This window comes from Lepisma saccharinum, chromosome 1 (genome assembly GCF_977018435.1).
Source record: "Lepisma saccharinum chromosome 1, izLepSacc3.1, whole genome shotgun sequence".
Taxonomy (NCBI): domain Eukaryota; kingdom Metazoa; phylum Arthropoda; class Insecta; order Zygentoma; family Lepismatidae; genus Lepisma; species Lepisma saccharinum.
Window position 1 is genome coordinate 24,347,574 of NC_139229.1, and position 16,701 is coordinate 24,364,274.

Below are 16,701 nucleotides of genomic sequence, written 5' to 3' on the forward strand. Positions count from 1 at the left end.
CCCAGCGTATTGTGTATCAGTTTTTGGATCTTGTTAGCAGAGAGTCCTGGCTTGAGACCCAAAAAGACAACGTTTGCTCTCTCATCTACAGTGTTCTCATATCATCAAATACAATTAGTTTCCTTCATCTAGATTAATCTAAAATGGCAAATCAGATACAAGAGTTTCACACACAAGTAGAGTTTTGTTATACTGATTTTACATCAAGCTCTTTTAACTAACATATTATTAACACAATAGTACTGTCTAGTATCGCTCTGTTTAAATTCCAAATGCATCCGTTCAGTTCTTGGAATGATGTGTTAATATTGCAACATGAATAACCTCGTTCAGCTTTCTCGTTCACCACTCTCGCAATTACACATCAAATATATACGTTGAAAGTTAGAATTTCAAAGACATATTTGGTACTCTAAAAAATTTGAACGTCGTGATTTTAATAACGTCTGTAGAATTTTGCTTGGTACTTACTGTTCATGCCGTTTGCCTTTATAATAAGCTTATTTCTACCTTCTGTACACTGCAAACTTAAATTTGTTTATTGGAAGGAAATCACAGCAAGTGTGATCAGATAATTCGCTTCTTGTTATGACCAAATTTCTGCTAATCTTAAAAGAGAGAGTGAGAGAGAGTGAGTCAGTCAATGAGTGAGTGCGTGCACGTGCAAGTATAGAATGAAATTCACCTAAATACCTTGATATATTACGAGAATAAATTCCCATCACTGTAATCTATTCGAATATAATTTCAAAGAATAGAAGTGCGGGTATTGTGGAATTGTGTTTCCATTTCGAATTCCTAAAACAAACTTCATGCAAGTTCAGTTGCCTAATTCTTTCTATTCTAAATTAAAATGTGAAGTATTGTCTTTGGAAAAAAAAATTGAAGCAGCTGCACATGATATGTTTTGGGAGTCAGACTAGCAGTTCCAAAGTCAGCACTATTTTAGAGCTTTCAAGTTGGAAGGATAATACGGATTAGAATTCCACAGTATTTTCTATCTGTATCATATATATTAGAAATTATTTCGTCTTGTTCATTGAAATAGTATATTTATGAAGAAGGCTTAATTACAAGTTCATAGAATTGAATATACAAGTATACACATACGTGCAAATATTTTCAAAACAGCTTACACAAATTTTACTGAACAAATCTACTATGTGGTGTAATTCACAACTTTCAATAATGGAAGTGGGAAAAGTTGAATATTATTTCACTTTTATATATGTAGTAATATAAAATACTTATATTATGTCATATATTATGTAATAAACTCATTCCACAAGAAGTTACATTATTGAGGTGCAATCTATGTACCTTCTATCATGTGTGCTCCTTGTAAACTCAAGTTTTATCGCTGCAGAAACGACGAGACCTTGGTGCAGCAATTTATTATATTTCCACCAGATGTCACCCTTACCGGAATCAGAATCTTAGTTTTCCACATTACCCAACCTATTCCACAATACCTGGACTTACTCCATGAATGTAAATAAACACCATATTTCTATAAAATCTTTATTGCAACGTATCTTGTCCGAGAAATCACATTAGCTAAGTTACAAATGTTTTTGTCACAGCCAAAAACTCGTTTAGATTAAGAGTTATCTATTATTCAAAATGTAGAAAACTGTACATTTGCCAATTAATTATCCAAATTCTGCATCCATTGTATAATACCACATTTTTTTCTTTAGTCTGGGATGTATGTGTGATTATTAATGCACATGCAAATATAAGTCATGTAAAATTTGTAGGGAGATTAATCTCCACTGAAAGGACATCACATCAAGTCATTAACAAAGGCTGACTAAACAATCTTACATTTTATGTCATAGAGGCTTCATTTAACATATATTGATATTGTCCATTAACAAATATAAGTATATCTCATCCTTGAGGTTGTTATAACACACAATATGTATCACTTATTGATGTCTTCAATAGCTTCCGTTTATATATGAAGCACAACTTCCATCTTAAACGTATGGTTTCATTTGTTTATGTTCTTTCTCTAATCAGTAACATAATATGAATTTAACATATTACCTTCCTTTCTAAATTAAATGATCTAGTTTTAAGTAAACGAAATAAATGATTCTATAATTGTGTTTAAATTAGATTGCATCATACTACCAATCAAACTTCAGTGACTCACAAATGCAAAATGTGAGATCTAGTACAGAATAGTGGAGAACACCATGCATAGCATGTATATTGAATATGCTCTGCCTCAAAGCAGTTCACAGACTAATAAACTTCTATATAAAAGTACAACACCATAATTCTAATATTAAATGCTTCGTATTTATCACGATTTGTTTTATTATATGGACTCACAGGCGTGTCAGACAAAAACACGTATGCAAAGGAACAACAAATTAAACTTAAGCATAACAATATCCTTCATTTTGGTGGCACCATTCAGGTTGTATGGAATCCGCCTCAATGCCTCTCTTCACCAGTCTTTCTCTGTGATTCACAATTCTATACTCACCGTACTTGTAGTCGGTAGGCGGGTTTGTCCACAACCTTTCACCAAGAGCTGATGCACGTGGCCACAGTCTGCTGTCAACAGATTGCTCATCTGCTTGTTCTGTCCACAGTGTAGCCTCAGCTCCAAGAACGAACTGCTTGGCAGTGGCCTCGTCTACTCCTTGACTAGCCAAAAGATCTATAGGGCTGTTCTCGTAGACTTTCTGCCACCCCTTGTAAGGTGCACACCAGTTGACACCTTCACCTACCCATGCCGAGAATCCACAGTCAAAGTAGAGGGCGTCGTAGTTCGAGAAGATGACTTTGTACTTGTTGTTCACCAGTTCCGCAATCAGAGGATCGTTTCCTGTTGTCCAGATCTGTATCGTGTACGTGTTGTTGTCTAGAGCTTTGGTGAGTCTTCCTTGCTTCATGAGGTCGCTGGTCCAGATGATGATCGGCAGTTGTTTCCCGCCGTTGGCAGTCGTGAGGCGAGCTAGAGCCTTCTGCTGGAAGGTGTCCCACAGATCGATGATGTCCTCCCTAGTGCCAGTTTTCCCTTCAGCTTGCAACCACTCGATGACCTCGGCGCTAGTGTTCCAGCAGTTGACATTGACCTCGTCTCCTCCCATGTGGAACACGTCGCTGTCGAACACATTCAGCATGTCGCGATAGATGCCTTCCAAGACGTCGTACACATTGTCGTTCACCGGGTTGAGCTGTCCGCAGGGAGGTTCGACGCAGTAGCTTGCCCATGGTTCGGCTTTGACGCAGAGAGCCATGCGGCCTTTTCCTTCCTGTTCGGACCACTGCCAACCTGCACAAAAATAAAAATAATTATTAACAATATAAAAGAGGCATACACGAGGAATTCATCTTGGCTCCTCAAAATGTTCCGTTTCTCAGAGGAAATTTTACTTTAAATAAACCTCCAAATTATTATATTTGGAGAGTTTGCATGTTCATCACTGTAGTCTTATTATTAGTTATTGTACCTACTTGCTGGGTATAGACAAAGTTAAATATAAATATAATAACTCCATACATATGGATGTGTGTGTGTGTATTATAAACTACCACTATGTATTAATGAAAACTTATATGGTACAGAAATTGTAGCTGTGTGCTGTTGTAATAATATTATTAATATAAAGAAAGCGTAATTTAGAAGCCATACTAAGTTATATATAGGTATAGACTACGTAAATTTCAAATTTTCTGCTGACACTCGTGGCGGAATGGTTATGGGAGTAATGGGTTCGAATCCCGGCCTCGGCATGGATTTCATTGCTCCATCAATTTTATCGTATTATTCATCCTCATCATCGCTTTAGCCAAAAGTAGCAGAAATGCGACGTTAATTAAAATAAATATAATCAAAATGAAATGAAATCCCCCCCCCCAAATTCCAAGAATGAACTTATCTACGTCCCTGGACACACTTAACCCTAGAACATTAAATCCGAACTGATAACAGACTTTACGAAGGTAAAGTCATCAAAGCAGTCTTGACTTATTGGTGAGAAAAAAAATACAAATACGTTGCTTGGGGCTGTTTGTTCTGTGTCAACTTTATGAACAAATAAGCAAATCACGACAGTATGTACAGGTTAAAGTGGGATCAGAACAACTGTTCAATGTAGTTCGATCGGGGATCGACCCTGGTACCCTATGATTTGAGTTTTAAGTCCTCTTTATGCACAGAAAGGCTAATCGGGAGTGGACCTACAGTTTAAAGTAGAATCTGAAGCATTGTACAATGTTCCTCCACTGGGAATCGATCCCGGGACTCTCTGATTACATGGCGAAGACGTTAACACTACCCCATTGAGTGAAACCTGCCCTTTGATTACAGGCACTCAATTGCAAATTTACTTTTGGAAGGCTACAGGTTGTATGTCAATTTCGTAAGTTGCTTTTAGTTCCGCACAAGAGACGAGACTTTGGTGTGTGGGCTTGTATCGTTGGTCTCGTTTCGTGAGCAACACTAGCTCGTTTTTTGGCTTGTTTCTCTATTTATTACTGTATATGATTTTATACTTATTTATGTTGTATCATATTCAATAAATCTGCAATAGTCAGTCTTCTCAACACCACTTAGCGTACGCAAGATTTTCGGAGGGGGCTGAAATTGTGAAGGTACATAATTATATGGCATTGTCCTCGGGGGAGGGGGATGCACAATAGAATATTTAGTTTTTGCCATTTTAACCATCTTTTAAAAAGTTGTTCAAAGACGGAAATGCTTATCGGAAGTTTTCCCCGAGTTTTTTACTACTTTCATTTCATAATTTTTAGTTCTCTATCAATTTCTGGAGGGGTTGTAATCACATCAGCTGTCCCCTCTTCGTACGCCAGTGTTCAACAGTACACATAAAAATTACTAACCTTCGCCAACATGGGCTGGAGCATCGAACTCAGGAATCACACGAACTCCACGCACTCTGGCGTACTCCACAACACCTTTGATGTCATCCTGGGAGTAGATCTTGGAGGGAGAGTATGCGCCGTACTGGGTAAGCTTCGGGAAACTCTCCGAGTAGAAGGGGAAGCTTTGGGAGTCTGTGATGTGCCAGTGGAAGTTGTTCAGCTTGCTCTGCGACATAGCATCGATGGTCCTCTTGATTGCAGCTATGCTGATGTAGTTCCTCGCCGTATCCAACAGCACTCCCCTGTGAGGAAAGACCGGAGCGTCGGTGATGTCAGCCAACTCTATCATCTGGAACTGGGACACGTACTCGTTGAAAGTGATCAACTGGCTCAAACCCTCAACTCCGTGACGAGCTCCGAAGAAGTTGGGTGCGTGGATGGTGGCAACCATTCCGGTACCATCATCAGCGATGTGCAGCTCGTACGATTCGTCGGTGTCAGACACAAAACTGCTGATGTCCCCATCTTCAAGATCCAGGGTGACGGAGAGAGATTTCGCATCGGCTGGAGTGTTGACGGACGCACCCCCTTGCAGCTTTGCCAGATTCTCGTTGAAGATTTTGCCGAGTTCTTCCACGAGTTCTGTCACCTTGGCGCTGGCCGTTGCCGCTAGTTGGATGGTGATGCTATCTGGGTTTAGGGCCACGAGGGACTTTCCTAGGTTCACATCCCCGGTCGGTAGAGGCCAAAGAGTTCCTCCTTCGTCGCAAGTCATCTTACAACCCTCCGCATTCAGAGGTTGCTCTCCCTCACCTAGCAGCACCTTCTCGCAACGTGATTCTTGGCATTTCCACGTCCAGACAGGATCCAAACTGAAATAAATAATCATACTACAGCACATCGTTCAAATTAAAATTATTGTATCTATACTGTAAAAATATAAAACCATGTCGCCACAGAAAATAAAACTGCTGTAGCATAATTCGAGTGAGGCACGGCGTTGCATGAAAGATAATGGTACTAAGGAGAGTAAAATGAATACCCTAAAAGTCCGTCAAGAATTGTATGATAGACTGTAAAGTTTAAATTTATAAAGGTATAAACTATAATTTACAGAACATCCTCAAGGCTGCAACACTGATCAAGTGAACTTCAAAACGCCATTTTTTTTGTCATTTTAAAGATGGCGCCTTCTTCACAGTTGCACCTGTGAAGAGTGGAGTGGTTTTTTGCCCTCTGGAAGCCTAGAACGAATATAATTCTACGGCAAATGAAAATTCAATATCTCTATGCATGCTTACCACACCATCAAGCTTAGGGATGGTGAGAAGAAATTCGACAATGGCCTCAGTTCGCAAGGCAGATGAGTGGAAAGGCCTTCGCAGTGGCTCATGTGAGACTGCACGTCCATATCAAAGGTTCTCATTCATAAGGCATATGAACGCTAACTCAGAATTGAAATTATATGTAGATCAGCAATTTGTCTATGTTAAAATGCAGCAAACTTGTGCAACCATACATGAAAAAATATTGGACTGAAGAAACAAATTGTGCAACTGAGAAAAACGTATTATTAAAAGACATTTAAAATAGTAAAATCAGGTACACACAAAGTAAATGGAGTACTATACACCGAACTTATGGGTGTAATATACCTATATAGCACAATTCAGGTTGAAGAAAAGTCACTCATAAAGCAGGATGAGGCAGCCCAACGGGAAGATTTTTAAAAAATACAAAAAATAGAGACAGCAGATATTAGTTATTTTTTAAAAAGAATGTACTTTACACGAGTGGAAATTACTAGTGTACCTGAAAAATGTTCATTTTTTTAATATGGTGTCAGTGAAATGGTGTCCTTGGTTTTGCACACATTGTCGGGGTCTCAGAGTAAAATCGCCCATGACGTTGTGAGAAGCAGTCAAACGGGAAGATTTCAGAAATGGCTGACGGGCATGGTTGGGGGTTATGAGAGTGAGGGACGTCACCTTGCTTGATTCGTCCTGTACATGCCAACACGCTGGACGTTATGCTGACATGTTGTTAACCTTTTTCCTGCTTGCCCTCGATGACTATGACCCAGATGAAGAAACACTCTTCCAGCAAGATGGTGCAACTAGCCATACTGGCAGAGTGTCTATGGATGTGCTTCGACTCACTCGCATTTCCTGATCGTCTCATCAGCAGATTCGGCGATATTCCGTGGCCTGCCGTTCACCTGACTTGGCGGCTCCTGACTTTTTTCTTTGGGGTTAAAAAAAATCCGAAGTATTCAAGGACAACCCTCCAAGAACCAGGGATTTTTTGAAGGAGCGAATTCTGCAAGATATCCACAACATTCCGTTGGAGATGCTACGCAACGTCATGGGTGGATTTACTCTGAGACTCCGACAATGTGTGCAACACCAAGGACGTCATCTTACTGACACCATATTCAAAAACTTAACATTTTTCAGGTACACTAGTAATTTCCTCTCATGTACAGTACATTCATGTTCAAAAAATAAATAATATTTGTTCTCTCTATTTTTTGTGATTTATTTTAATCTTCCCGTTTGACTGCCTAACCCTGTCTATTAATAGATAAAAAATAGACAACTTAAGGTTTTCATTTGATTCTCCCTTGTATAACAATATAAGGATTGTATTGCACAGTCACGCACACATCTGGGTTGTAACAATGCCAATGAGAAATTAGTATGTTTATGTAATCTTTATGTGACTTTCACAGCCACAACACCAGATCGCGCGAAAGGTCTCTGCTGTCCATTCCACTCCACAAATCCAACTTTTATGCAAATTCTTTTACTGTTACCTCAGCAGGCCTTTGGAACAAGTTGCCACCTGAAATTCATGTCTCTTCCTCAATTGTGACGTTCAAAAAATTGTTAAAGTTACACATATTATACAATGAAAATTAAATGTTTGATTTCCCTAATAATATGGCGGGTGCAGAGAATGATAGAAGGACGTAAGGCACTAAAATGAATTAGAGTAATAGTTAAGATGAATTATCGTCAAAGTATACCGTTTTGGACTGTGTTTTAAGTATGTGAAATATTGGACTGTGCTTAAGTAAGTGTTGTGTTATGTATTTGCTTGTACGTGTGTAAGGGCAAAAATATGTATGTGTGAGTGTGAGTGTGTGTGTCCGTATCTATAGGTTAGATTACCTTTCTTATATGTAATTTATCTTTGTATTTTTTTTTATTTCTCTGTAATTTTTTATATTTTTTTTTCTTCCTTTTTTTTAATATGTTAATTATTTTCATATTCAATTTTTTTTGTAAACATGGTCAAGTGGAAGAAAAGGCTCCACAGCCTTAACTTCGCCATGTAAAAGAAGACGAAATAAATAAATAAATAAATAAATAATCCTTAACTGCATGTGACTGTACATCACCAAACAACAGCAGAAGGGGTGTTCTGTTACAACAGATCTTAGTGTTTGTAACAACATACTTCATTCTATTTTACACCCACTTCTTCTTTTTTACAGTGTACACTAAAAGGTAAACGATTTCTTGGGGAACCGATGCTGTTCCTACAAAGTTCACACTGCAAATGATACTAACACTTGCTCCAGGTGTCTGGTGCGGGACACACCTAGCTTCCACCAAACAAAATACAAATAGCTCTAAATCTGAACCTCCTAACCTAACCATAATGCATAACCTGAATTGCAGGTTACGAATTGTTAGCTTAGGATGGCCAGGTTTAAATCTCTCAGCATTTATTTTGGCATTTGTTGTAAGCTGAGTGTGCCCCGAACCAGCGGACACCAGTTCGAAAACGATTGACAGATAGATAAAGCACATGCTACACAAAACTTACTGGGAAAATACCATTTTATACCTAGGAATAAATCTGATAATAAAACTCTACACTACAAAATACAGAACGCCTAGTCACCCCTATACACTGTCCCAGCTAACTGAGGAGCAAGGTCGCGCATAGCGTCAGAGAAGCGAAGGAAATCGAGTGGCCAGAGCGAAGCAGTACACGCTGCTGGGAAGGTTGGTAACTGCAGTCGCTTTCCCCCTCCACGCATTCCAGTTCCCTCTCACGTGTTCATTGGTGGAGCCTTCTCGCGTCACTACTTGCGCAGAGACTTGTTTTCGTTTGCCTGCTCCACAGTTAGCTGAGACAGAGTATAAATAATATTAGCTCCGTCTAGTTCGGTGCACTTTTTGACTATCTCTACACTCGCGCGTGTAGTTGGTTAGGTGGTGGAACATTAAATCGTCTACTTCGTTGATTTGGTGTCAAGTAGTGTCTTTGGTATCTGCACCATTTGCACTACGTCCCGGAGCGGTCTAATGTGTGCTGTATGGTCACGTGGTGAGTGCTAACTAATCAAATGAACGTTTAAAATAGCAGACAGGCATTTGTTGTATCTTGAACACCGCTACTCGTCTACTTCGTTGAACGTCATTTCCTTGCACCAAACTGACACCTGCAACGTTCGTGCCGGAGCACTGCACACTACAGCATGAAGCGGTGCAAAAGTGTACCGATATATGTTAGCTTGTAGCCAGCCGAAGACATGAACTCAAAGTATCTCAGGGCTTGCGGGGTTTAGTATGGAAAGGTCAAAAGTCAACTAGTAAAAGTTTATTTATATTTATACACGCATGTAAATAACCAGTTTAGCACATAGGCTCTTATTTCCTCTCAGTGAGGTACCTGGGGAGTGTTAGTAACCTTATCTAATTTAGGGGGAACCAACTAGTGCAGGTAACCAATAGCAACCTTGGTAGTCGTCACGTGCCACGCCATCTGGGGACAACATGCGAAAGCGTCCAATCAATTGCGAGGGACGGGCCAAGGGGCCCGCGGTTTGATAAAGGTGTTGGTATGAAAGGACGCCGCAAAGTCAAACCAGCTACGACAAGGGAACGGTTCGGTCCCTTGGTATGTCCAGTCAGTAGCAAGAGACGGCAAGGTACAAAGGGAAGGTCTGGGAGCACCCAGGAGACTTGGGCTTGGGCCGCCACGACCCAAGGGTAGCACACCAAGCTCTTATGGGGCAGACCAGGTAGGTAGGTAATCTGCTTTTCTTATTCTCCTCTTTCCTTCCTTCTGGTTGCTTAGATATTGGATCCCGGTAGGGGAAACATCCAGACTACAGCGCCTAGAATAACGCAGTGTGGAAAACGGCATGGTTCTGCGCTCTCTGGCTGGTTCCACTCGAAAACGATCCGTTAGAGGCGCTGGTGTTGACCCCGGCGCTTGGTGTTCGACTGATAATGGAAGTAAATGGAGTTTTCGCTGCAACGTCTGATTCTTTTACATGAAGCATTTCTATGAATGTGATAATTGCTATGATATTTGGTGCAGTGGTCGCGAAGATATTCACGAACATTCTAGACAGTCGACCACGTCCTGTTATCGTCATACTTTCGTTAATAATACGGGAGAAAAAATACGCGTGGAATGCTCTTGGCAACTAAATTTTTGTGTATGAATTAGGTTCATTATTATTATCATCATCATCATTTCTTTTAAAGATATACACACTGAAGCATTTGTATTTTTTATATTTACTGTATCTTTTCTTCCGCTTTAAACTAATCGCGGCGATGATGATAATGATGATTGCATGAAACGACAAGGGGAACTCCACAAAACTTCCTTAGTGCCATCGACATGAGTGTAAGGCAACTTCCAAACCAATGGGACAAGCGACACGGGATGTTCACACTGTCACACTAGTGACACACACTTCCAGACTGTAAAATAGCATTCATTGCACATGAGGGTCCAAACAGCGAACGACACGTTCATATGGCGTATTCGCGTGCTACTTGTTACTTCGGTCGGAAAGCTCCTTAAAGGAAGGGTGCTGAGACCGAAGCGACGCGCTACAGGGCGAGTTCCCAACTAAGTGACAAGCGACATGGTGCCTTCAGTCTATTAGCAAGCGTTGCTTGCGAACAACAGATAGGCGACACGATAAGCCACATGTGTCGCTTTGTCGCTTCTGCGTCGCTCAAACTGGACCATTTCCTCAATAGCTTGGAACATGTTGCCGTGGTTTGTTGTTCGCGCATACGCGATGCAATGAGTGTCTTGCTTTAGTGAGATTGCACACCAAAGCGACAAGCGGCACGCGACACTTATCGCTTGAGGATTTCACCAACCGAACGCTGGCCTGTGCTTCCCGTCATGCCGCTACGATGTGAAATGTTGCTCTTGATTGGCTCCTTTCCAAGCAACATGTGTCACTTCGGTATGAAAGTTGCCTTGGACCGAATGATCCGTGTCGCTTTGGTGTGAAATCCTCGTATCGTTTGGCGCGTGTTGCTTTGGTGTAAAATCTCCTTGAGGAAATGGTGCAGTCAGAGCTTTTGTCCCTACGGTTCGAAAGGCTGCATTGATTTCCGACTGCTCGCTTTCAAGCGACATTTGTGGTTTGTCGCCTCGGTATGAAATATCTCTCAGGATACTATTTATATTCTAATAACATAGAAAAATAAACTCTAATACACAGTCCAAGACCTGACGTCCGGAATCACATTGCGATGTTTCTTCTTGTGTTACGCATGCTATTTATTTATTAATTTTATTTTACTTTTCTTTCCAAAGTAATGCCATTTCGTGACTGCAAATCACTCCACAAATATAACTGTTTCCATTAATTCACGTACCGCCTTTCAAGAGGACAAACAAATCTACATAATATATTCCAAAAACTAACAAAGCCGCATTACTTTCATAAGAAAATTAGCACCGACATTGATCGCACTGCCATCTATGTTTCTCATCCGTCTGGGGAACCAGTTTCTTGGGTCGTTTTCCACACTACGTTATTCAAGGCGCTGGCGGTGGCTCAGTCGGTAACGCGTCTGACTACCATGCTAAAGGTCCCGGGTTCGATCCCCGGCCGGTTCAAATCCGGGAACTTCGGCTCCGGCGCCCACACAGCGTGGAATAACATGGGTACACATCACCCCCACTCACGACCGGATCAAGAACGCCTACATGGCGTGGTGCTATGCACATCACCTTTTTTTATCTTTTGTATCCAGACTAGATCTGGGGACCAGATCTTTCGCAGCCGGCATCTGGCAGTCGACCGAGCTCCGGGCCTCGCTGCATCGTTTATATACTGTTTGGTGGCAGCACTCATGGCCGCGTGCACCAACGCAGATTATTTCGAAGTTCAGATGAACGGGATCAATTTTAATCCACTCTAAATGATCTTGGTTTAAAGATTTGCATTGCACCAACGAACAACGACGTTCATGAGATTCCGTTCAACTGATCCGAGATTAATTTGTAAGGCTATACCTGATTGGTTGGCTAAAACAAATGACAATCAAGAACCCAATAAAGTAATGTGATGTGTTAAAATATCAACATGTAGGAGAAGAAAATAATTCGGGCTGCAAACTTCTCTGAATTTGAGAGATGTACTAATCAACCTTGTCAATATGGACAAGGATGTAGTGGAGTGTAAGAAAATAATAATATTAAAAAAGAACTGACGGCACTACACAAAAGGAGAAGGAGAAAACATGGAACCTTCTTCTACGGGACTTTAATGCTTTACGAAATGCATTCGATTTTGAGAGAACAGCGTACACTGAACCTCGCCTGCTCAACTAGATATATTATTATTATTATTTCTATTATTACTGTACTGTGATAAGTATTTGAATTTTTCATTTCTTAATTCTTATATATTTATATTGTCGTGTCGTGTAAATAGGCAGTAACATGTATTTACGTAAATTTATACAATCATATTTCCAACACCATGTAGCAATATCGTAAACATTGCTGTGTTCTAATTTACCTTGCACGTAATATATGACATTTATATATGTTTTGTGTTCTGGGATAGAAAGTACAGTATTTATAAACATTACGACTTTGCACAACAGAATCACAAAATATTATTATTATTTTGGCAGTTTTTAGTTTACATAGTTCTCGAATTATCAGCACTGTACAGTGGGATCCATGAGTATTACCCTGCAAATTGTCCATGACTATTTTTATTAATTTTTTTCTTACATCCTGTATGGTTTTAAGCGATGCATTTTTATGTATGCTGGTGCAGAAGTTGTCAACAGCTTGTTTTGAGTTTTCTTTTAATTCTTGAAGCTCTTATTGGGTCAAATAAAGTGCACGAACATGGTGATGGACAATTTGCACGGTAATACTCATGGATCCCACTGTACATCCAACACCTCTAGCGTTTGCACGCCCTCGATATCATTTTCCGCTTTTTTATATTAAAAAACAACTGCCTGCAGTCGAAGCGTCAGTATCGTGAACCAGGATCAGACACCAAAACGGTCGCGAATGGCCGATCAGAAGATAAACTCGTTTTGATGTTCCTAGATCGCGATCGTGTTGAACAGTCTTCGTGCAATGGAATTTTCCAGTGATCCTTTCCCGATCCGAGTTTAAAATTTGATCTTCGTTCGTGCACACGGCCATGAGGCGGGTGGAGAAGATCGGGACTAAGCCGGCTGCAGCGTTGCAAACTCCCTTCAATTTTAAAAGTAGCAACCTATGCGCTATGAATTATCACATTTTACATTGTAAAAATCACTAACATAAAAAGTTACTAAAGCACATGGTAATACAATCTTAACAACTATTGTGTGCTAAACAACAGTGCAACAATTACAGAAATGTGCATAAGATTAGATAAAAGATAAACTGAATGTGCATGCCTCGCAGGACATTTTGCATGTTTTCTTTAACTAAACATTGTCAACAAAAATTTTTAAATAATATGGCGACCACGTAGGATCGTTAAGTGTGGCGACCATGCAGGGTCGCTAAATGTGGCGATCACGCAGGGTCATTACACACCGAGATATACCTGCACTACACGTACTGTCAAAAAGTGCAGAGAACTAGACGGGGCAATTACAGCTGCTAAAGTGTCCAAATACTATCATTACCTGAGTGTAGATAAGCTCACTCGCACATAAATTATCGTGTACGGAATTCGTGACTAACGTTAAGTTATTCCACTTGACCTACTTCCTACACACTCACCTTATTGAACCCTGCGCATTGTTCGTAGTCCAGAGGCTAGCGAAGCAGACCAGAAGAAGAATGACAAACATGGCTCCAAGAACGAGGCGGAATATCTGCAAAAGAGAGAAAAAGAGTTTGTAATAATATGATTGTGTAAGCTGTTAGGCATGAATCAGTGTTCAAAATATTTGCTATAGTATTAGAATACTCCATTTTATACGGGAGTTAGACTCTTGACACTGTCAAAGAATTCCTCTACAGGTACAACTAGGAAGCTATATTCAAATATGCTGAAATGGTTCCTCATCCTCTTCTCCATCTACTGCAAGAACGGAGTTAATGTAAACAAAACCACGTGACGTCTTAGATATAGTTGATTACCTGTGTTAGTACTGGTGTTATTTTGCGCATAAATATATTGGTCGTATCTGTAGAGCTCATAACATAAGGCCCCTCAACTTCAATACAAAAGCAATGTTGAGTGGAATGGTCTAATCACATGCACTATATTCCTACGCGCAAGATTCCTCCGCAGCTGCTAATCCAACAACCTATACGATTTCTCACTTGTATTTCTTTATATTTACTTTGCTTTTAGGGAGCTTTCAGAACGAAGCGACACTGACTCCTTTAGCAGGGATGTTAAAAGTCCAGGAATTTAAAATGAATTCAAGTCCGGTCCAGGAGAGAAAATCAGCAAGCGTAAATGGGTTCTGGACCGTAAAGAAGCTTTCTTATATGTAAAGTATTTCAATTCGGCCCGGAAACCTTTGAAATACGGTCCAGGAATATTTTTTTCTGGATGAATTTATATACAGTCTAAGTTCCGTATTGTTTTTGTTTTTGTTTTTTTACAAGAGAAAAGGTTTCGGTCCTGTTGCGGAACCCAATAGAACCATAACTACCCTGCCCTGCAGTCTATAAGCAAGCATTCAGCGCGAATGCACGAACAACAGACCGAGGCAACACAATGTACGCCATTGGGAAAACTACCTAGTCTGAGAGACACGCAAGCGACGAACAGCACAATGCAACAGTTACATTTTTGATGAGTTCTAATTGTAATTAGTAAGTATTTAGTAAGTAATTAATAAGTAGCTGTAGCTGTAACAGAGTTACGTTAATGCAATAGGAATAATGTTATCAACAGTTACTTTACTACAATTCAATTGTTAACTTGAAAATTTGTATCGTTGGGGAAAAGCTTAATTTTGGTAATACTATTGCAAACAATGTGCCTTCTCCTGAAACTAAGATTAAGGAAATTTCGTGGAATCGCCTAAGACAAGGAAGCTAAGGGTTCGTTGCACGCGTTAAATTTAAAATGTACATTGTTAGAACAGAATATGCACAGAATCTATGTTGTTGAGCTTGGAATGGAAGAAAATGCAAATAGGTGCAAGTGGAATTGATGCCATCATGTGCAAAGTAACGTAACAGGCATTGGAATCACTTTTCGATTTAAAATTATTCGACCAAAGCATAGTTCTTGTTCCATCATTTATACTTGTTGTAATAATACAAATATATGAAGACTTATGTATGTGCCAGAAACATAAGTAAAACAGATGCAATACTTCATATACTTATTGTATTATAATTACTGACTGTGTGTAATTTGCTTGCATTTAAATTTCCGGCATAAAGTAACTTTTCAAGAACCAGTAACTGTAACTCGGTTACTTTTTAAACCAAGTAACTATAACTTAGTTACATGGCGTTGGGAGGGGGGTCGAACGGGTCGGTGGATCTTCCCCCTGGAAATTGACACCGTTCATTTAAAGATACAAGAAAGCCGAAAGTTTGTTATTCTTGTTGTTAAGAACAGAAATAAAGTTAATTTAGTTAGTATTCGAACAGAATAATCAAAGTTAAAATGCATTTGGATCGAAACCATTAAGTCAAAAATACAGAAACGTGGTTCCACAGTTTTCAAAATTCCAATTATTACAGTTGTAGGTGAGAGGTCACACAACAAACTTTATATAAAAAATCCCCCTAACATTTAAAGCCTTTTCTTGAATGAGACGTGCAAAGGTTAATATCAAAATGCATTCAGATACTAACTGCAAAAAATGTTGTGCTGGTATTCACCCGTTTGATGGATCTTAGTCTCCCCATTTATATTATATTATTATTTTGAATAAAATTGACTTTTGTTAGTTGGAAGCGGCCCCAGCGCCCACCCAGCGTCGAATGACATGGGTACCTGGGGGGTAAAGGCGGTCAGGGGCGTGATGCTGATCACATCACCCCACTCACAACCGGATCAAGAAAGTGTGGGGTGTTACCCCCACACCCCCTATACGCCTTCATGGCGTGGTGCTAAGCACAGGGGAGCACTTTACCTTTTTTAAATAATATTTATTATTGTATAATAACATTTGTAACCGTCGTAATAATACTTATTATTAATCTACTATTCAACTTTTATCACTTGCCCGAACCCCCCCTGTAAAACTTTCTGGCGACTCACATGGCCACTAGGTTAATATAACCTTTTCTCATCTGTTCAGAGGTTCCAAAGGACCAGATATAATACAAAATAAAAAAGGGGTCTTTCTCGACAGGGGCGAACTTCTTAATGTGGAAACTTGTCCAAAAAGACACATGGAAGGGGGACCGAGTTCCCTTTCCAATTACAACACTGATCTACACGAGGTAGCACACTGAACAGAAAAAAATCTAATGCGTACAGCTGACTTTGCATATTCCCCCTGCTCGATCAATGACCTTGAGATGGAAGGTGAGGCATGGTGTGTTCTCCCGTTGTTCGATGCAGGTAGCGACTGATACGGAAGACGAGAGAACTGCCTGGTATCAGCGTCTGGAGGGAAAATTACCGTCCTT

The 16,701-nt window shown here is 40.0% G+C and overlaps 1 protein-coding gene across 2 annotated transcripts in view; it reads right to left on the bottom strand.

Moving 5' to 3' along the window:
* Positions 1–1,830: 1,830 nt before the first annotated feature.
* Hexo1 (beta-hexosaminidase 1) overlaps positions 1,831–16,701 on the bottom strand; it is a 39,956-nt gene continuing 25,085 nt past the window's right edge. For both annotated transcript variants that reach the window (XM_083129606.1, XM_083129613.1), the window contains exons 2-4: positions 13,870–13,964; positions 4,867–5,720; positions 1,831–3,295 (exon numbers count right to left, since the gene is read on the bottom strand). In XM_083129606.1, the coding sequence (XP_082985732.1) occupies positions 2,391–3,295; positions 4,867–5,720; positions 13,870–13,964 (1,854 nt within the window). In that variant the 3' untranslated portion in view covers positions 1,831–2,390. The remainder of the gene's footprint in view (positions 3,296–4,866; positions 5,721–13,869; positions 13,965–16,701) is intronic.